This window comes from Crotalus tigris, unplaced genomic scaffold (genome assembly GCF_016545835.1).
Source record: "Crotalus tigris isolate CLP2741 ecotype Arizona unplaced genomic scaffold, ASM1654583v1 scf7180000023606.2106662, whole genome shotgun sequence".
Classification (NCBI taxonomy): domain Eukaryota; kingdom Metazoa; phylum Chordata; class Lepidosauria; order Squamata; family Viperidae; genus Crotalus; species Crotalus tigris.
Window position 1 is genome coordinate 985861 of NW_024100074.1, and position 21439 is coordinate 1007299.

Below are 21439 nucleotides of genomic sequence, written 5' to 3' on the forward strand. Positions count from 1 at the left end.
ATTTGTGCTCCCGGACTGGAGACTTTACTATCAAGTTGCTATTTTGCTTTGGCTTAAAGAATGGATTACACTGAGAAACAAATGACTTCTTTATCTAGAGCAGCGGTTCTCAACCTATGGGTCGCGACCCCATTTGAGGTCGAACGACCATTTTACGGGGGTCGCCAAACAACGCGATCCGCCATTTTTCCCCCTCAGGGGGCGCCGCCGCGCATGGGCGGCGCGTCCGTGTGATGGGGTTCGCCGTCACACAAATGTTGAGAACCGCTGATCTAGAGGGACATGATTTGCAACTGGGTTGGCATACTTTCTTATGGTACGAGAAAAATAAAGTACATAAATACTTTCAAACTCATGCTATAAGGAATGTATTACTCTCAGAGTGGGAGAGAATTAAAAATAAAATTTATATGAAAATACCTGAGTGGTTTTCAACAATGGAAGCATTTGCATATCCGAACTTAATTAACTATGATAAACTTGTGGCATATAAAGACATTTTAGATAAAGAAGGAAAACTTAAAGATAGGCAAGAACTTCAACAACATGGTATCAATTTAACATGGTGGTCATATCTGCAAATTCAAACAAGATATAAAAAAGATGCAAAATTAATTGGATTCTACAAAGAACAGACACCATTAGATAAAATACTTTTGAAAACAGATGAAAATTTAATTAAGAAACTTTATAAATTTTTGTTAAATTGGAAGATGGAGGAAGAATAAGTGAAAGAAACAATAATAGTGTGGGCAAAGAACTTTGGTCACTCTATAGATTTAGAAGAATGGCAAAAATTATGGGACCGAAATATGAAATTTACTGAAGCAGCTGCATATAAGGAAAACTTATATAAAATGTTTTATAGATGGCATATGACACAAGTTAGATTAGAGAAAATATTTTAAAATGTTTCAAATATGTGTTCGAAATGTAAACAACAACCAGGCACTTATTACCACCTGTCAGAATCCAATTATATTTCATCTTTAAATTATCAGATATAGAAACTCCCAATTCTGCCTTCTCTGGATTCTGCCATAAGAGGGAGAGAAGGGGGAGAACAAAGGGGCTTTATGGCCCTCACTTCCTTCTTTACACTTCAAAGAGCTGAATGCTGAATGTGTGTTTATTGTAACCTCGAAGCGTTAACCTACCAAAGGAGGGAAGTTGCCTTTCATGTAGTTATCTGAAGTCTCCATCCAGACGGAAGAAAGAAGAAAGGGAGTGGAATTGTGATACTTGAAACTATCACTGGAAGGGGGGTTGATTGGGTGGGACTACTGGGGAACCCCTTAAAACCTTGAATGGGAGAGCTTGGACCCCAAGTCCTGTCTAGAACGCCTGCAACCATTTTCTCTTAATAAAGGATTCCTGTTGGAAGAATTATTCCAAGAGTTCTGTCTTCTTAAGATGCAAAGTGGGGTTGGTCCTTACATTAGACAGGACTTGCAAAATTAATCCACCTGGAAGGAAGACCCTTGCCGGGGGATTTTGCAAAAATTTACCATGTCAGACAATGGAGCAAGAGAAGGGGAAAACTCCCTGGAAAGAGAGCCGCTGACCCAGTTGGAACCTTGCCAGATGTTGGGATCCGAGAGGCCAGATTCCTCAGGAGAAGAAGTGGTGGAGACACAGGACCACAAGCCTTGCTGGTCGATGGGCGCTGGAAAGAAAAGTGAGTGGGGAAAGGAATCAAGAAAGGTGACCCTGAGACGGGGGACCAAGCAACCAGAATGGAAGCAGGAGATGGAGAAATCCCTGCACGCAAGTGAAGAGGGAGAAAGCTGGGCACCTTACTCAGACTGGATCCTAGAGAAAGCTATTGACCTGATGAAGAGAACTCTCAGCTCCCTAGGAGAGGAGAATACTGAACCCTACGGCCACCCCAGTTCCTGGAGCCGCAAAGGGAGAGACACCGAGGGGGACATGGAACCTGCAACCCCAGGGACATCTACTGATCCAGGAGCTCCCACCCCCTACCGGACCACAGATGGCAATCTGGAGGGAAGGCACTACCACCCACAACAGAGGCACCGATCCATTCCAAGACGTCCACCGTTGGAAGTGAAATTCAAAGGGGAGCCAACACGCTTGGGGTTTTTTCTAACCCAAGTCCTCAGCTACATGGAGGAATATGGGCAGGATATTCCCAGCGACAAAGCCCGCATCCGGATCGTGCAATCTGCCCTGGATGGACCAGCTACGGATTGGGTAGTGAACTTGCATGACTCCAATGCCCCAGAACTCAGTAACTTCAACCGTTTCATGTCCTCTTTGAGAAGACGATTTGAAGACCCCCTGGCTGATCGCAAAGCCTGTGAAAGAATAACAATGATGAGGCAGGGCAAACGCCCAGTGGCTGAGTATACACAAGAATTCCGGGCCATTGCCAGCAAACTGAATTGGCCAGAAGACATCCTCCTTGGCCGTTTCAAAGACGGACTAAACTATGATCTATATGATGCTTGCCTGCCCCGAGGAGACCCACATCGACTTGAGGAATGGTACGTCTTGGCAGAGGAAGCAGAGATCGACATATTGAAGAGGCATCGCCGAGAAAAACAATGGAGCCGCCCCCCGCCTGAGCTGACACACCAACCGGTGAAATCATCGGATACAGCCAAGAAGCAGATGGGGTGTTTCAAGTGCGGAAGAGACGGGCATCGAGCTGTAGAATGCCGCTCAAAGGCCCCCCAGCACAACCCAGACAGATCCCAATCAACAAACCCGGAAAGTATTCAGCTAAGCCAAAAGAAACAGCCATGAGAATGATGGAAATTGCAGAAACCCCCACCTCTGCTCACCAAGGGGAAAGAACTCCAGCCTACACCACAGGGCCGGTGGATGCCTCAGGTGACAGCTCGGAGGGCGAATCCCTGGTAAGTGGATGCATCACACCCATCTTCAAAACAGTGACTATATTAATCCCCCCCATGCCCGAAGCTGTGAAGGTGAAAGCCTTAATAGACTCTGGCTGTACCCGCTGCCTCATTAGCCCAACACTAGTGGCGAATCTGGGCATCCCATCCAGGAGACTGGAACAACCAATCTCATTTGGCCAGCTAGATGGATCCATAGCAGGGGGGGTGCCAGCTACCCTAGCCACTTTGCCAATACATCTCTCCCTGGGCAACCATGAAGAGGAATTAACGTTTGTGGTGACCCCAGGTATGGAATGCCCAATGATTCTAGGGATGGAATGGTTGAAAAAATGGAACCCCTGGGTAAATTGGAGGACTACAGAAATCAAATTCCCGAAGGGGGACCCTATGGACTTAAAACCCCAAGAGAGGCTACCAGAATCAAGAATAGAAAAAGCATCCATAGGAGAGGAAAAAAGATTAACAGAAATACCAGAGGAATATAGGGACCTTGCTGAAGTCTTCAGTGAGGAGAGGGCGAATGAGCTTCCCCCCCACCGACCCACAGACTGTACCATTGAATTCAAGCCTGGGCCAAAACTCCCGAAGCCCAGATTATACTCCATGAGCCCAAAGGAGAAGGAGGAAATGGAAAGATTTATAAAAAAAAACATGGAGAGAGGTTTCATTGAGCCAGCCAAGCCTAAAGTGGCTGCCCCGGTCCTTTTTAGAGAGAAGAAGGATGGCTCTTTACGTTTATGCGTGGATTATAGGGCCCTGAATACAATCAGTGAAAGCAACCTATACCCGTTGCCCCTCATGAAAGACATGCTGTCACACCTATCGAAAGGGAAAATTTTTTCTAAACTAGACTTAAGGGAAGCTTACTATCGAGTGAGAATCAAGGAAGGGGACGAATGGAAGACTGCATTTCACTGCCCCATGGGGTGCTATCAATTCAAAGTCTTGCCATTTGGATTACAAGGGGGCCCTGCAGTCTTTATGCAATTAATCAATGACATTCTAAGGGAGCACCTATTTAAGGGGGTCCTTGTTTACTTGGACGACATTCTTATCTTTACCGAAACAAAAGAAGAACACGTCAAACTTGTCAGAGCGGTTTTAAAGAAGTTGCGAGCCGCTCACCTATATGCCAAACTCTCAAAATTCGAATTCCACCAGGAAAGGATAGACTACCTAGGCTATCGCATATCCCCACAGGGCATTGAAATGGACCCGGAGAAGGTCAAAGCAGTACTAAATTGGGCACCACCCCGCACAAGAAAGCAACTAAAAAGTTTCCTGGGCTTTGCAAATTTTTACCGCCAATTCATCCCCTCATTTGCACAGATAGCCTTGCCCCTCACTAACTTACTAAAAACGAAGGGAACATCCTCAGTAAAACCTAGCCAGCCACTAACATGGACAATGGAGTGCCAAGCAGCGTTTGAGAGACTATAGAGACTTTTTTCTGCCGAACCAGTACTAAGGCACCCAGACATGGACAAACCCTTCATAATACAGGCAGATGCAAGTGATGTGGCAGTGGGGGCTGTGCTATTACAAGAAAATGATGAGGCAGTATTGCAACCCTGTGCATATACATCTAAGAAACTCACGGAAACAGAACAGCGCTGGCCCGTATGGGAGAAGGAGGCTTATGGGATACATTGGGCATTACTCACATGGCGACAGTTCCTGGAAGGCAACAAAATCCCCTTCCAGGTGTGGACTGATCACAAAAATTTGGAAGCCCTGAAAACTTCCAGGAAACTCAATCCCAAACAAGCCCGCTGGTCCCAGCCTTTTCACCAATTCCAATTTAAGCTCAAACATTTACCAGGAAGAAAGAACTTCCTGGCAGATGCACTATCTCGCATGCCCCAATCTAACAGCGCACGAACCACAGACTCTAGACCAATAATGGCAGAGTCACAACTGGCAGCACCAGTAACCACAAGAAACCAAGCCAAATTAAAACCACAACTGGACAGCCAAACTGGAATTGAATTCAGAAAAAGTTTGGAAACAGATGATTGGTTCCAGAAAAACAAAAATGTGTGCACAATGAAAGACGGGTTGCCTTGGATAGGGGAAAAGTTATATATACCAACAACTCAAAGAGTAACTTTCATGCACCTTTGCCATGACACAAAATCAGCAGGGCATTTTGGATTTGTAAAAACTTTACATTTAATTAAACGGCAATTTTGGTGGCCATCCATGAAAAAGGACATTGAAAGTTATATAGCCAGTTGTCCAAAATGTGCCACGGCAAAGAGGTTGCAAGGGAAAGTGCCAGGACTATTGCAAACAGTGGCAAGTCCCTCAGCCCCCTGGAGAGAAATAGCCATGGATTTTATAGTGGAATTGCCAGAAAGCAATGGGAATACTGTGGTCTGGACGGTCACGGACTTGTTTTCCAAACAGGTGCACTTTATCCCTTGCCAAAAGATTCCCACTGCAAAAGCCTTAGCAAAACTTTTCATCCAACACATTTACAGATTGCATGGGGCACCCCAACGCATCATCTCTGACAGGGGGGTGCAATTTACGTCTGCATTTTGGAAGGAATTTTTATCCCTCTTAGGAACCACTCAGGGACTGACATCTAGCCACCACCCTCAAGGAAATGGGGGGGCTGAAAAAATGAACTCAGTACTTAAGCAATATTTAAGATGTTTTCTTAGTTTCCAGCAGACCGAGTGGGCGGACTTACTCCCCTTTGCAGAAGTTGCCTACAATAATGCAGTCCACTCCAGCACAGGTTACACTCCTTTTCAAATAGCCACCGGTCAAAGCTTCAACCCCATGCCAGAATTAACCCCAAACGAACCAACGATCCCCTCGCTGAAAGAATGGATGGAAAAATTACAAAACACCTGGCCAATAGTCAGAAAAGCACTAGATGAAGCTAGGCAGGCTTACAAAACACAAGCCGATAAAAAAAGGGTTGAGCCTACACCATTCATTATAGGAGAGATGGTGTACTTATCTACAAAATACCTAAAGTCCCTACAGCCCTGTAAAAAACTTGGACCAAAATACATAGGACCTTTTCCAATTAAAAGAATCATAAATCCAGTAACAGTAGAATTAGAGTTACCCAAAAATCTCAGGCAAATACACCCAATTTTTCATTGCAGCTTGCTGAAAAGAGAGCATCAGTCACCTCTACGGCCAAAAATCCCCCCCCCACCACCTCCAATCATGGTGGAGGGTGAACAACACTTCGAAATAAAGGAAGTCCTTGACTCTAGGAGATATCATGGAGCAACTCAGTACCTAGTTGCCTGGAAACACCTCCCTCCCTCACAAAATGAGTGGGTCCATAAACGTCATGTCAGAGCCCCGAAGCTATTGAAGAAGTTTCACACAGAGTATCCTAACAAGCCTGACTAAATTTTATACTGTGTTTTCTTTCAGGTGGATCTCTCTTATTGTTAAGAGGGGCCGGATGTCAGAATCCAATTATATTTCATCTTTAAATTATCAAATATAGAAACTCCCAATTCTGCCTTCTCTGGATTCTGCCATAAGAGGGAGAGAAGGGGGAGAACAAAGGGGCTTTATGGCCCTCACTTCCTTCTTTACACTTCAAAGAGCTGAATGCTGAATGTGTGTTTATTGTAACCTCGAAGCGTTAACATACCAAAGGAGGGAAGTTGCCTTTCATGTAATTATCTGAAGTCTCCATCCAGACGGAAGAAAGAAGAAAGGGAGTGGAATTGTGATACTTGAAACTATCACTGGAAGGGGGGTTGATTGGGTGGGACTACTGGGGAACCCCTTAAAACCTTGAATGGGAGAGCTTGGACCCCAAGTCCTGTCTAGCATGCCTGCAACCATTTTCTCTTAATAAAGGATTCCTGTTGGAAGAATTATTCCAAGAGTTCTGTCTTTTTAAGATGCAAAGTGGGGTGGGTCCTTACACCACCTCTGGTGGATTTGCCCTAATGCTAAGAAATTTTGGTTTAAGATTCATATGTGGCTAGAAAAGATGATTAAAATACAGATAGAATTTAAACCAGAACTGTGTTTGTTAGGAATATTAGGTTTGAATTATGGAAAAGAGATTGAGTACCTAATATTACATGTGTTAATAGCTGCGAGAATAGTATTTGCTCAATTCTGGAAAAATGAAAATTTACCATCTGACCAGATTATAATAACAAAAATACTTGAATGTGCAGAAATGGATAGATTAACTTTAGAAATGAAAGAGAAAGAAGATACAATTTACTTTAAAACATGGGACAAATTTTACCAATGGTTAGCAATACGATAGAAGGAGAAAAGGTTATGAAACTTAAAGGGATAATTGATAATTTGTACTTATATTTTATGTTTATTTTGATGTTCTTTTTTTCTTTTTCTTATTTGTGATTTTTAATAATAAGTAAATTATAGCTAATAAGTAATATATCAATATTTTAAAGTTATTACAACTAATTAGTAATATATTAGTAATATTATATTAAGCATTGTTATTTAGTAAAATGAATGAGATATATTGACCAACTTGTTATTTACATGATTATAGATAAAATTAATTATTGTAAACTGTTTAATATTAGACTAATTATTAAGATGTAATATGTACACCCGGATGGGTCTACTTGCTGAAGTGATGTTATTTTGTGGGAATAATCCCACTATTGTGTTTACCCTTTTCCTTTGGTCTAACCCTTTTGTATGTTTCCCTTTGTTATACCTTTGTTGACCTTATTCCCCTTTTACCCTTATAAAACTTAATAAAATATTTGTAAAAAAAAAAAGAAAAAAAAGCCACCTGAAGAGACTAGAAGCATTTGAAATGTGGATTTACAGGCGGCTGTTACGTATAAACTGGGTTGACAAGATCAGAAATGAGGAGGTGATAAGCCGCCTGGGAAAGCCAAGGAAAATCATCAAAACAATTAAAAAAACGAAAATTAGAATATTTCGGACATGTGATGCGACACCCAGAAAAATACAGCATACTCCATTTAATCCTCCAGGGAAAGATTGAAGGCAAACGAGGTCCAGGCAGAAGAAGAAGATCATGGCTTCAAAATCTAAGGGACTAGTTTGGACAAAACTCAGTAGCACTTTTTCGTGCAGCTGTTGATAAAAACAGGATCGCCAACATGATCGCCAATGTCTGATAACGGATATGGCACAACAAGAAGAAGATATACAACTTTCCCAGAGTTCCTATATATTTTAACAGGGCTGGAACATATAGTGTAAGCTCAAAATAATATAGAGTATTACATTCATATACCGTATATGCCGGCGTATAAGGCAACTTCCGCGAGCGCTAAAATCGGCACCAAAGACGGGGGTCATCTTATACGCCGAGTCGTCTTATACACCGGAAATACTGGTAGTTTCCGGCGTATAAGACGACATTCTAGGAATGCGGCTCGGCGATAAAGATGGGGGTCATCTTATACGCTGGGTCGCCTTGTACGCCGACATATACGGTAGTATTAAACAGAATGTAAATGTTTTTATTCCTGTATATTTTCAAGAGAAGAATCGGTCCTGTAGCTACTTGTGATCAGTTTGTCTCCTGAAGTAATCTTTTTTACATCAGGAGACAAACAGATCACAAGTAGCTACAGCACTGATTCTTGACTTATTTCCTGCTGTAAATAATTTGGTGAATGTATTTAGATCTGTTATTCCAATTAATCAGGGGAGTCAAAATCCAACATTCAGGGAGATTACTACATTGGTAGTAACTATAGCTCAGCAAATAAGCACATTCTGTCTTGCTTGGATAATAATTGATTATGGCCAAACTGACACATAACATAAACTAGACAGAATATTCTTGGCTGATAAGAGTAAAAGTTCTGCCCATTCTAAATGGTATCTAGAAAACAAGGTTCATAGCTTTGGAATACTTTTGATCTTTGTTACATGAATTTCTCAAATTATAGCAGTAGTCATTAATACTCTGTTTCAGTTTTTAGCAAGCATCTGTAGATGATATTATCTGGTCAGTTATTTGTGCTTTACTGGCGTCCATATTGGGTTACTGTAAAATAATCTACCTAAAGGGGATTTGAAAAAGTAACTAAAATTTCCAATAATATTTTTCATAACTAAAGGCAAAAAGCATGGTTTATAAATCACATTGGCTGATTTACATAACAAAGAAGCCAAGAATTGCCCCCCTACAGACACACATTTTGACTTAAGATGTTGTGTGAGCCAATGTATTTGTTAGACTTTTATTAAATATAGCTTGATGGAACTCATGCTATGCCTTTGATATCTCCGGCCCTTGAAGGGTTTTCCATCCAGTCAGCTTACAAATTTGAGCTCCCTTCCCTTGACCATCTTCAATCCACTGCTGAACATTGAGAAAGACTCCTTAAATAAGATCCATAAATGGTGCTATAATAGCTAACCAGTGCTATAATCTTCCTTGAAAAATTGCTCTTCTGCATTATTGTGAAGTTTTAAAAAGCCTACATGGAAGCAGTTTTAAAGAAGGGCTGCTACAGAGTAGGGGAGAACTAATTCCATTATAGCTACTGTTAAAAGCCCTAAAAAAAGTCAAAATCAAGCTTTTAAAATGATCTCCATTATTATCACTGGAGACTGTCATAAAGCCTAATTGCTTTCTCTGTGTGTGTACCTGCATTCCATGCCCATGTGCTTGCAAACATTTGTGTGTAGAGAAAGTATAACAGGAGTGACAATCTTTCTCTCTTCTTATTTTACATATATTGGCTATTATTAACGATGCATTTCTAAGTTCTAAGTTCAAAATGCTGAGAAATGTTACTTTTAAAAATCTAAATGGATTAAAAATAAAATCTTCTCATATGGCCCTTTTTACCTTATGTGACCAAGTGAAGATGCCCTTCTGCTTTTCTCACTGAATACATTTATTATTTATATATCACACTATTTATACATTACATTTAGTAAGATCAAGGAACCGGATGTTCTCTGCAGCAGAAACCAAGAAATGTAACTTTTTTTCCAGAATCATTCTTTTATTCATTAATATGCATCTTCAGTTAAAGTGACCTTTTCCAAGGAACTCAAAGAAACATTCCTGCTTTTTCCTAAAACAACTAGTAGTAGCCTCAGAATGCCATAAAGTTGGCTAGATTACAAGTAGGCTGGAATCACTCTGAACTCCTTTGAGTAGTATTGGGAATTGAGTGTTTCAGTCAAATCAAATAATGTCTATTCCCTTTACTAAGAGTTTATATTGCTGTTGGGTTCAGACTTCAAAAGACACCATTACTTTATTGTGCAAACTCAGCTGTCATTTGCAAACCATGGGTGTTGGCTAAATGTTAGGTATAAATGTAGTTTACTGGCTTATTTAAGTGTCTTGGATTGTGAGTGTCCAACTGACCTTGAGGATTAAAGAGTGAGAAGGCAGAATAGAATTTGCAATATCAGTACTTAGCATACACCCTTTTTAGGCTTAAGGATTATCCTATTCAGTATTTATCTTCATCTCCAGGGCAAAGAGTACGGGATAACTGAAAGTACTGAGTGCTTTAACCATAAATAAACAATACCTCTTTTTAATTTAAATTACTTAATTTGCATTTAGATTTGTGAGGTTAATGAATGCGGTCACTCAACTTCATCCTATGCAAATACAGGCTGGCTGGGAAAACGCCACTCCGATACCTTTTCCCTCCTCCCTCCCCCACAAATAATCGGAACAGGAGACCAGTCTTAACCTTACGCGGACTTAAAACGCCGGGGGACTCAGAGGGACTGGATGCGTTGGCATCACCCTGAAGCAGCGCGGAGCCGCAGCCTAAGTTGAAGGAACGGCTGGCTGGCGATCGCTTGCACCCTCTTGCCGGCAACTGGGGGCGTGTTTCTACGTCGGGAAGGCGGCCGCTGCAGCAGTGGCCACCACCCCCGTTTCCCCTCCGCCTTTCTCAAGTCTGAGCTTGTTTTTGAACCGGGCGACAGTGGCGGGGAGGACAGCTCCCTCCGGCGTGGTTCCAAGGGAGCCATGAAGAGCCGGCGACAATGGAGGTGGCGATGGCAGCTCCATCGGCGATTTGCGCTGGGTTTAGCCGTCTACACGCTGCTGCTCCTGCTGCTCGTGTCTTACACGCTGGACTATCGAGCCAGAAGGGGGGGCGCGGGCGAGGAGTCGCAGTTGCCCCACGGCTGCCCCAGCCTGGAGGAGGCGCTCGGCGACTGGGGCTGGAAAGAGCCACCGCCACCACCACCACCAGCGGCAGGAGAGGCTGAGGACGGGACCCGGAGGGCGCCCAGTCTGCGAAGCAGAGTGGGCGGGAAGCGGCACATCTACTTGCACGCCACCTGGCGCACCGGCTCGTCTTTCCTGGGAGAAGTGTTCAATCAGCACCCGGATGTTTTCTACCTGTACGAGCCCATGTGGCACTTGTGGCAAGCGCTCTATCCTAGCGACGCGCTGAGCCTGCAGGGCGCCCTCCGGGACATGATGCGCTCTCTCTTCCGCTGCGACTTCTCGGTCTTACGCCTCTATGCCACACCGCCGGCCGGCCGCGACCCGCTCATCCCCGTGCCCGCCTCCTTCGGGGCCAAGTCGGGCAGCGGGAGCGGCAACCTGAGTACGGCGAGCATTTTCGGGTGGCGGACCAACAAAGTGATCTGCTCCGCGCCTTTTTGTGCCCGCGCAGCCCGGGCCCGCGCCGACGTGGGCCTTGTCGACAGCGCCGCCTGCGAGCGGAGCTGCCATCCGCGGCCGCTGCAGGAGTTGGAAGCCGAGTGCCGAAAGTACCCAGTGATGGTGATTAAGGACGTGAGGCTGCTGGAGTTGGGGGCGCTGCTGCCACTGCTGCGAGACCCGGACCTCAACCTGCACGTCATCCAGCTTTTCCGCGATCCCCGCGCAGTCCATAATTCTCGACTCAAAGCCAAACAGGCGCTGCTCCGGGAGAGCATTCAGGTGCTGCGGAGCAAGTATCACGCCGAGTTCCGAAGACTGCCCCGCCGGCAGCTCCCGCCCGCTGCCGCCGCCATCGCCGGCGGTGGAGCCGTCCGAACACAGCCGCAGCATCGAGCCGAATTCTTCCTGGGCGGCGCCCTCGAGGTGATCTGCCAGGCTTGGCTGCGTGATTTGATCTTCTCCCGCCGGGCCCCCGCCTGGCTGCGCCGTCGGTACACGCAAGTCCGCTACGAGGACCTGGTGCTGGAGCCGCGCGCCCAGTTGAGCCGCTTGCTGAGTTTCGCGGATCTTCCCGCGCCGCCGGCCCTCGAGGCCTTCGTCTTTAACATGACCCGCGGGGTCGCCTACTCCTCGGAGCGGCCCTTCCTCATCTCCGCCCGCGATGCTCGGGAAGCCATCCACGCCTGGCGGGAGCGGCTCAGCCAGGAGCAGGTGCGCCAAGTAGAGACTACCTGCGGAGAGGCCATGAGGCTCCTCTCCTACCCTCCGAGCAGCGAAAAGAGCGTTCGACGTGACTCCGCTAGGGGACGCTCCAGTGCTTCTCCTCATCCAGGTAGCCGCAAAGTCGCTCCTGGCATAATCTATTTAACGAAGTATTTAACGAAGTATATTCCGCCTTAGGCTGTCATAACAGAACATCTTTTGCTCTCAGGGAGCACCTCCGCATCTAGAAATCCAGACAGAAATTGGGCAGGTTTTTTTCCGTTGATTCTATGAAAGGAAGTTGTCCACCCCCCTCTGACATTTATTCTGCCTCAGTCTTCCCCATCTTGGTGCTATTGAGGCAAGTCTTATCACCCAAGCTAATATGGTGCAACATCTTCCCAGAGAAGGTTGCCTTACAATGTTATTTTATTTATCAGCTTGGAGAAAGAATCATAGCTTATGATAAATATATATATATGAGGGTGGATGGGTAGAATTACCAGTTTGATTTTTTTATAGGATTCCTAGTTATTTAAAATGAGTGGCACTGTAGAGACTTAAGATGTATGAAATGCATGCTACTAGCTGTTTCCTTTCCTGCTTTTGACAAATAGATTGACATCTGAGTACCAACTCCTGTAATTCCTGTATTTGAATGAGGACTTTAGTCTCTTGAACATGAATCAGGCTCCAAAGTAAGTATTAAAGCTGAGTCTTAATCCTTGTAATGGTTCTTCGTAATGATCAGATTGTTTTTTTTTAAATCCATATTGATAATCAAACAAAACATTTTGAAGATATTCGGCCTAATATAGAATGAAAGACTACTTTTTTAAAATTTAAAAGATACAAATGGCCATTATAAAAGAAGCATTCCTTTCTTTTTCTATATAGGAGAATGTATAGTAATTCTGTTTTGAATTTTTTATCTCTCAATGTGTTTTATACCTCAAGTATCTTTTTCTACTTTAGGTTTCTGTAATGATTACTATGTTTGAAAGTTTCCAGCTGAAAGATTTTTAAAAGGAGAAACTGGTTTATAAAAATAGCAATCATACAGGACATAATAAAGAGCTTTTGGGTAAAGTAATTACTGAAGGGGGATTATTGCAGTCAGTTGAAAGCACCCTATTTACATGCTTGAAACAAGAAATGCACTGTAAATCATTCAAGTGATAATTTTGGTCTGCAGAGAAAGAAAAAGCTTGCAAAAGTATTATAATGCTACTATGTCTCAGCCAGCAACATTCTTGCCTTGAAACTCGGTAAGTTTTAAAAGTACAGAAAATAGAGTGCTTTATATGTAACTTCTGCATTGGCATAAAACCTGAGAAACTCAAATTATCTGATCATTCATTTCTAATGAGTAAATGGTCTTAGTTTTCCCACATAAAGGCATTATGCCATCAAGAATTTCTTATTTATTTGCATGCCTTGTTTTGTCTGAAGAGCCAACTTGTTTTAAAGTGCCAAGAATGATAATGCCAAGAGACTGGTAATGGACTACTATTTTCTTGCTGAAAATCTATTCTTAAGTCATCTTCTGAAGAGAATCATTCCTCTGGTAGGGAGGAGGGGATAGTTTTAAGAACAGCTGCAGAAACATTTCATAAAATCTCATGGAAGCATGTATAAAGCATGGTTGAAACAAACAGATTACTTCATAAACTGGGATTGGGTATAGACACATCAAACCTCAAGAATCCTGAAGATGTAAATCAAGGCCAAAATTAGGAAATATTTATGCTGCTTAGCTTGAGATTTGACCCAATAAGTTTTAGTTTCTAAAACAAAGAAATCACCCGGAAAAACATTCTGGAAACAAGCATTATACATCTTGAGGTTTCCATTTCTGTCTTTCAGGAAAAGCAAGAGCATGTAATCCAAAATTGTCTTGCTTTTGATATATCCTGATTTTGTACGCTGATACATGCAGATGTTATTCAGAGGTTAATACTACTGTTGTAAATGTCTACAGCTATGGACATTTATAAGTAATATACTTGATAAGAATCTCAAAAGCACATTTACCTCTCATAAGTAGATATTCTTAGGTGGGCGCAGACTTACTAATATTACTTTTGATATTACTTCACATGAATGCCCACAAAAGTAATATCAGGACTGAGAGTGATTCTGTATACAGATTTGTGAAAAAGTATTTGCTGTATTTCAGATTTTCTGAATTTTTCCACTGAATGTTTTTCAGATTTTTATGTGGATCTTAATGATACATTAACTCCAATGTTTGATTTCACAAATGATGATCAATCATAATTTGTTTTTTTAATTTAATCTTAGCAAACATATACTAGTTTACATAATATGTGTCTGTAAAATGGGACACAAAGATTTCTACATATATTATTAAATATGTAGATAAATCTTGAAAAGTATAAAACTACTAAGGCTGAATACTGAATTGTATTTGATTTGCAAAGCACAGAAGATGGTATTTTTCACTTAATTTCTTAAAAATTGAATAGAAATGTGAATTAAAGAAGAGCTGTACATTAGAATCTCTGTGCAGAAAGCTGAAGAGAAGAAAATGTATGTTTTCTCTAGTTTTTTCCAGTAGTGAATCTTTTACAATTTATTTTATGTGATTGGGTTATGCACAGAATTAACCATGGCTTGTAATACCATCTTTCATATTGTCTTAGTCTAGTTCTCATCTATGTAGGCTTATATCCAGGTAATTAACTAATAATATCACAATGTTAACCTAAAGATTATATATATCCTAAAGGTTTCAAGCCATCAAACCTTTATGGCCACTAACATGAGGTTTATTTAAATTCTAGATTGATATATATAATCAGCTTTTGGGTGTGCAATTTAATAGTGGATTGATAATGAGTTGAAGATCAGTCTAGCAGGAGTAGATAGTAAAAGTCATGCAGACCATGAATCTACTCTATACCAAAGTTTAAACAACAAAATTTGATGTATAGAGCCAGCATCTCTAACATGATTGTCTTCTTTCATATAAATGTCTTATACATGTACATGTTGAATAAGTCCGTTCACGTGGACATGTCAAGTTGTATTTTCTGACCTTGACTTCACTTGATCAGTATATTATATTATATTATATTATATTATATTATATTATATTACTGAGAGAGCCTAACAAATTTTCACACAAAGGAGGCACCAAAATATTACATTCTGATAGTTACCTAGCTGAAGTGAAAGTATACATTTTATTGGTTATATAACCGAAAATACATTAATATTGGTTTCCATATATGGTTTTAAAATAATCCAAATAAAGAGAGGAATTATATACATAAAGAAAGACTGTCTTCTATCACCATTGATAGCCAAATCATGAACTGGCCCAGCCAAATGCTGATTTTGTTTTTCCCTGGTTCAAAGTAGCCAATTATTACCTACACAAGACAGGCAATTGCAACCTGCTTATTCTGTAATCAAGAGTCCCTAATATACAGATTGGCATACCTTTTATACACTTTTGGAAAGCATAGGCATATGATAACTAGCCAGCTATAGGCAACAAGCAACAATTCACACCCCGGGTAGAGAACAGCCCTCCCAGAAAGTAGGTTCATTACTAAAATGTTACAGCCCTTGCCCTTCTGACCCTCATCTGTAAGGCTGATAAGTAAATATAGAAAATATTCTAGCTAAATTATCTGCAACTGGAAAAAGAAATTAACCCTGAATCAGCAGCTGGCCTGGTTTGAGTTCCTTGATTAGGTAGCCTTCCTAAAAATGTTAGGGCAAGGATGTGAGCCCCAGGAATGAGAGGCCTGAAGGGAAAATATTTAAAAACAATTTATTTATTTATTTATATTTTATTTATTGATTGATTTAGTCTGCAGCTAGACATTGACTGGTTATTTAAAAAGTGAAGATGCCCTGCTGGTAGCCACATGAAAATAATTCTGTATTGATTTTGGCAACAACTCTGAAGGTGATTTACCAGTGCCTTTTTCTAGAATGTTTTTCAACTTTTCAGTATATCTTACAACTCTGGTATTTCCTGATGGCTTCTAACCAAGGATTATTTTTAAGTGCTGTGTAGAAAGCAGACTTTTGTCTATCCAATAAAGAGCACAAATGCTCTTTTGTCTTAGCTGTGTTTCTTTTCTTTATCCTATTTTCTGTTGGTTCTTTAGTATGTAACTATTCTTGCATTCTGGACCCTTTAGGACACTTTTCTTTCATCTAAAATCTAGGCCTCACATTCAACTAAATGATGATTTGTTGAATTACGTATTGTTGGATGTCTGCATTTTGCACCATAAACCATGTTTTCCAAATCTTTTTTTTATAATACAAGTTTTATTATTTTTTCTTTTTACAACCAAATGCTTGAGAAACAACATGGTGACAGGGTAATCAATTATGCCAAAACAAAATCATACATATGTAATTCAAATTAAATCATTACAAACTCCCTCTCTGTTCCCTCAAATATTATATTATATTCAAATTAATATATATTTCAATATAATTCAATCAATCCAAACAATCATTAATAACATTTCATTTATATAGATCAAAATCCTGTATTAAGCTTTACAATTTACAATTACCATATTCCCATTTAGCTTAAATAACCATATTATTAACACTTCAGGTGTCTTTCCCTTCCCTTTTCCTTGACATAATTAGTAACTCATTTATTAATTTCATTTCTTTTATCAAAAATCCCTCTTATTCCCCTTGCTTCACAAAATAGCTTTCCTTCCTAGAAAACAAAAATATTACTCCAAACAATGCATTTCTAATCTATTTTAAATCTATAATCTATCAATCAATCAAAATCTATATAATACTCTTTTAACCCATTCAATAACATTTAAATCCAATTCAAATTATTATTATATCCCCCATGCACATATTAGTACAAAAGCAAACATCTTTTCGCTAATTTCACATTTAATTAGTCTTTCTTCAATCAGGATCTCTGGTATCTTATTTGCCAAGTTTAAACTTTAAGTCAATCCGTGTCTAAAAAGTCTTTAACCCATTATGTACCATTTTAGATCACATTCTTAAATCTTAATCTAGCTTTCTTTTTGTACCAAGCCGGTTTCCATAACAAAGCCTCTATGTCAACGAATAAGTCTCTTTTTATTCCTTGTGGTAGCATTTGAATCAGGGAAGAGCGTCCCCTCTTCTGTTTTAGAGATCTGAGTCCTTTGTAGGTAGTCCCTTGTTGTTTTAAAGATTCAAGCCTCAACATTTCACTCTGCTGAATAGGAGACTCACTCCTGACCAATTTTGTAATTAGTAGTTAGTTAACAACATTGTCATAGTTCTTAATCAATTGTAATTGGAAGTCCATTTCTGTTAATTTAAAAGGTATTGATGATTTAATTGCAATCATTTTTTGATCATCAAAAATCTCAAAAGGTTGTGTATCAGATGAAATAGAATCCTCTTTAATGATGATTAATTCTTCTATTGTTTTTTTGGTCTGTAGAATATTCAGATGAGATCTGAAAATCGGTTTGTAAGTTCAAGATAAAGTTTCTGTTTGTTATTTCTGTAGTACTCTCTCTTATTTGGCAACATATTTGCTCAGTGGCTTCATAGATTTTCTCCAGTATAAGTTTACAGTTGAAATGTAAATAGGATTTCTCCATTTTCATTGGTAACTAGGACCAGACCAGTTATCTTTTAGTGAAGGCTGTATTCAAAAACATTTAGCCAGTGTCCACCCCCACAAAACAGCTGTTGTTTCTTTGTCTTTTCCTTTATGGTAATCTGAAGGTCAAAGCCAAACTCATCACCAGACAAAAAACAAAGACTGTTACAATTTTAAATTTCTCCACAAGGTGTCCTCAGTAGGCTATAAAATACTCTTTCCAGACACCAAAGATAACATTGTCAAAGTCAGACAAAGAAAGAAAAACCAAAAGAAAATAATATTTTTCACATATATGCTGAGTCCAGTAATAAAGTTTAATAGTAAGAATCTTTTCAAGACCCCAAAGTAGATGAAAGTCAAAGATAGTCAATTAGATTCAATTTTCATTCCATTTCACAGCTTTCCTTCCCACACACTAGCACATGCCGCTCTCTTAAAACAGGGAAGTAGTTCCAAAAAATGCTTTTTGCAGGAAACCAAAAGAAAAAAGGACTCAGAGAGGAAAGGAAAAAACTCACCCGGATCAACCACGGTGGTTCTTTGTGCTTAGATGGTCTTCTGACTTCTGGTTACAGCAGCAAAGTGATCGGCCATTTTACTGGCCGATCTTTCCTCCGTCGGCCCTAAGGAGCAATCTTGGACTGCGGAAGAAGCTGCCGTTCTCCCACGGTCGATGAGGACCTCCTACCGGCAGAGGGAAATCAGCCAGCAAAGAGAGCAGTCTCTTCGCATGGCTGCAAACGCCGTGATCCGGAACCGGAATTCCATGTTTTACAAATCTTAATGAGTTGTTTTACAAATCTCATTGAACCATAATCTGGATTGTTGGGTTAATTTTGGTTAATCATTGGTGAATCATCCTTGAAATTGTATAGACTAGTCTCTGGCAATGTAATGATCTCATATGTATTAGATTTCAAATCCTATAACACGTGTTTATCATGGTCAAAATATCAGCATTAAACTAATATTAGTTTCAGATTACTATTAAAATTTAATACTATTTGGAGGATGTCTTTAGAAAAGATTGGTTATCTTGTCATTGGTTTGCTTTAGCACATGGTATGAACTCAACTTAGGATTTGCAAATCATTAATTTTGGCTTATTTGGGAAACCGTGATGGAGCAAACCATGATTTAGCACATCTGAGTCAATACTTTGCAGCATAGCATCATTATTTGCATGGTGATATCACCATACTTTGCTTTGGACACTATTGCATAGCATGCTAAACCAAAAATACCATTTAGTAAGGATATACACCTACCACCATTTTACTTACCATGGCATGCACCTCATTAGGGTTTTTGCTGTATCTTTCAAGTCCACAAAAGTTGCTATTTGAATGTCTGGAAAATTAAATTTAAGCTAATGAATATTTGTTACAAATTCTGGTTTCAGTTTCAGCTTGGATAACCATAATAAATTGGTTGAACAGTCATTTATAAAGCAGGCAGGGGATTGTTGAAACATAATGTATCAATTTATTAATAGGGATTTTTAATAAAACATATCATACAAACAAAACCTATGTAGATCTATAAAGTCATGAAGTGTTCATTCATATATCTTTTTGCTGATTCTGATTCTTGCTTCTATAGGACTTCAATAAACTAGATTTTTGTTAGAAGGTACCAGAATTATCTATTCCTTGTACAAAAATAATATGAAATATATTTCTCAATTTAATAGTTATGGAGTGCATTTTTAAAATCATTTCTACATTAATACATGTTCTGAAAACAGTGTTTACTTGCATAATTTAAAGGACTCCTTTATACCTCACTAACCATAGATTAGGTTTTGCCACATTTTGAAAGTAAGGTTTTGAATCAAAATAATTTTACTAACTAAAATGCCATTCTGCAAACATAGTTATTACACTATATGAATGATATTTTACATATTAAATATTTGTATATTGATTGATTTGATGATGATTATGTGCCTTAAAGTTGGCATTGCTTCTTAGTGACCACATAGATTTTCTCCAGGAGCATTTATTCCAACCTAATCTTTCTATCTTCCAATGGTTTACCCATTATCACTGTAATTTAGTCCATCAACTTTGAACTTGTTGTCCTCTTCCTCCCTTTCCTTCCATTCTCCCCATCATTAGAGGTCTGCATATACCGTAATATGTTTGAAGTACAATAATTTGACCCTGGTCATTTGTGTGATTAGTAAGAATTCTGGGTTGACTTGTTTGATGATCTAGGTATTCATTTTCTTGGCTATCCATAGTATTTCCAAGTATCTTCTTTAACACCAAAATTTGAAAGCACCAATGTTTTTTCTATCCTTCTTCAAAGTCAAATTTATATATTGCATATCAAGTACAATTTAAGATGCTGGTACTGATCTTTTAAAAAATGTTAAATTTGATTCCCTTTTAGACACAAATTCAAACATTTGTGTCTAAAATATTAAATTTTCCTTAATAGCTATTTTCATAGTAAAGTATGTCATGAAACATCCAGAAATTTGTATATTAAATTAGGAACTTCCCTTTGTACTACTTTTTTACATGATAAAATATATATGCTTATGTCTGTGTAACTTTAGTGAAAATATATAATGAGTCACAGATAGCCTTTTTAAATATGATTTTTTTCAGACTAAGAAAACATGAGCCACTAATTAACCTATGATGTACAGACCTTTTTAGTACCACTTAGATTTTAGAATAAAATGCAATTTAGCCTAAAGTTTCTTCTAAAAACATGGTTGATAGTATCCCTGTAGCTATTCACTTTCATAACTTTCTTTTTCAAACTACCTTAGCCTCAGGTTCTCCACTATGGAGTAAACCTTTTGCCTTTCTTAATAACAATATTTCTACCAAAGAAATCTTGGATAGTACATTGAATCTCAAATTAGCCACACTGGCTGGATTTGCAAAACCTATTAGACTAAATTGCAGTTGGCTAATTTGTGAATCAGTTGGTGCTATTATATCATCCAGCAATTTGGTTATTTTTTTTAGGTAACCACATGATAGGCAATGCATTTTTTAAAATGTAATTTCTGCTTCTGTTTATATAAGCACTGGGGTTATACGAGCATACAACTTTTAAAACAAAAACGCAAGATTTAAAACGACATTGAATAAGTAAAATTAAAAGAATTAAGCATTTAGTGAAAAAGATACATTATATGTAATTGACAGCCAATGAAAGTCTTTCTGCACAGTTATCATGTGATCCCTATAGTCTATACCAGTTAGCAGTCTGGCTGCAGCATTTATGCCAACTGAAATTTCTAGACATTCTTTAGATTTCTTAAAATAAGCCCAAGCAGTACCTTGTTATCTCCACTTATGCTCTAGCCCTCTATCTAACCTCATTATTGCTCCGCCAGGATGTTAGAGGTGAGTGTCAGCAGTTATAGCATTAGCCACATAAGCCACACATCTCTGTCATCCAATATTTCAACATATTGATGATAGATGCCGTGATAATTTACCCAAGCACCATCACATATCTGGGTCAGATTATTTTAGCCAGTCTTTCTCACCTACATCTCTTTCCCAGTTATTATTTGCAGCCCGTGTTCTTTATTCAAATCAATCAGCTTCATATTTCCCATATCAAAAAAAGAAAAAA

General features: G+C 39.6%; 1 protein-coding gene across 3 annotated transcripts in view; it reads left to right on the forward strand.

Moving 5' to 3' along the window:
- The first annotated feature begins 8433 nt into the window (after positions 1–8433).
- Positions 8434–21439, forward strand: part of CHST7 (carbohydrate sulfotransferase 7) — a 105765-nt gene continuing 92759 nt past the window's right edge. For 2 of the 3 annotated variants that reach the window (XM_039319646.1, XM_039319645.1), the window contains exons 1-2: positions 8434–12213; positions 12822–12902. In XM_039319646.1, coding sequence (XP_039175580.1) covers positions 10855–12213; positions 12822–12833 — 1371 coding nt within the window. In that variant the 5' untranslated portion in view covers positions 8434–10854 and the 3' untranslated portion in view covers positions 12834–12902. Of the gene's footprint in view, positions 12335–12821; positions 12903–13399 lie in introns of all 3 variants that reach the window. The other variant, XM_039319644.1, reaches the window with a different exon arrangement.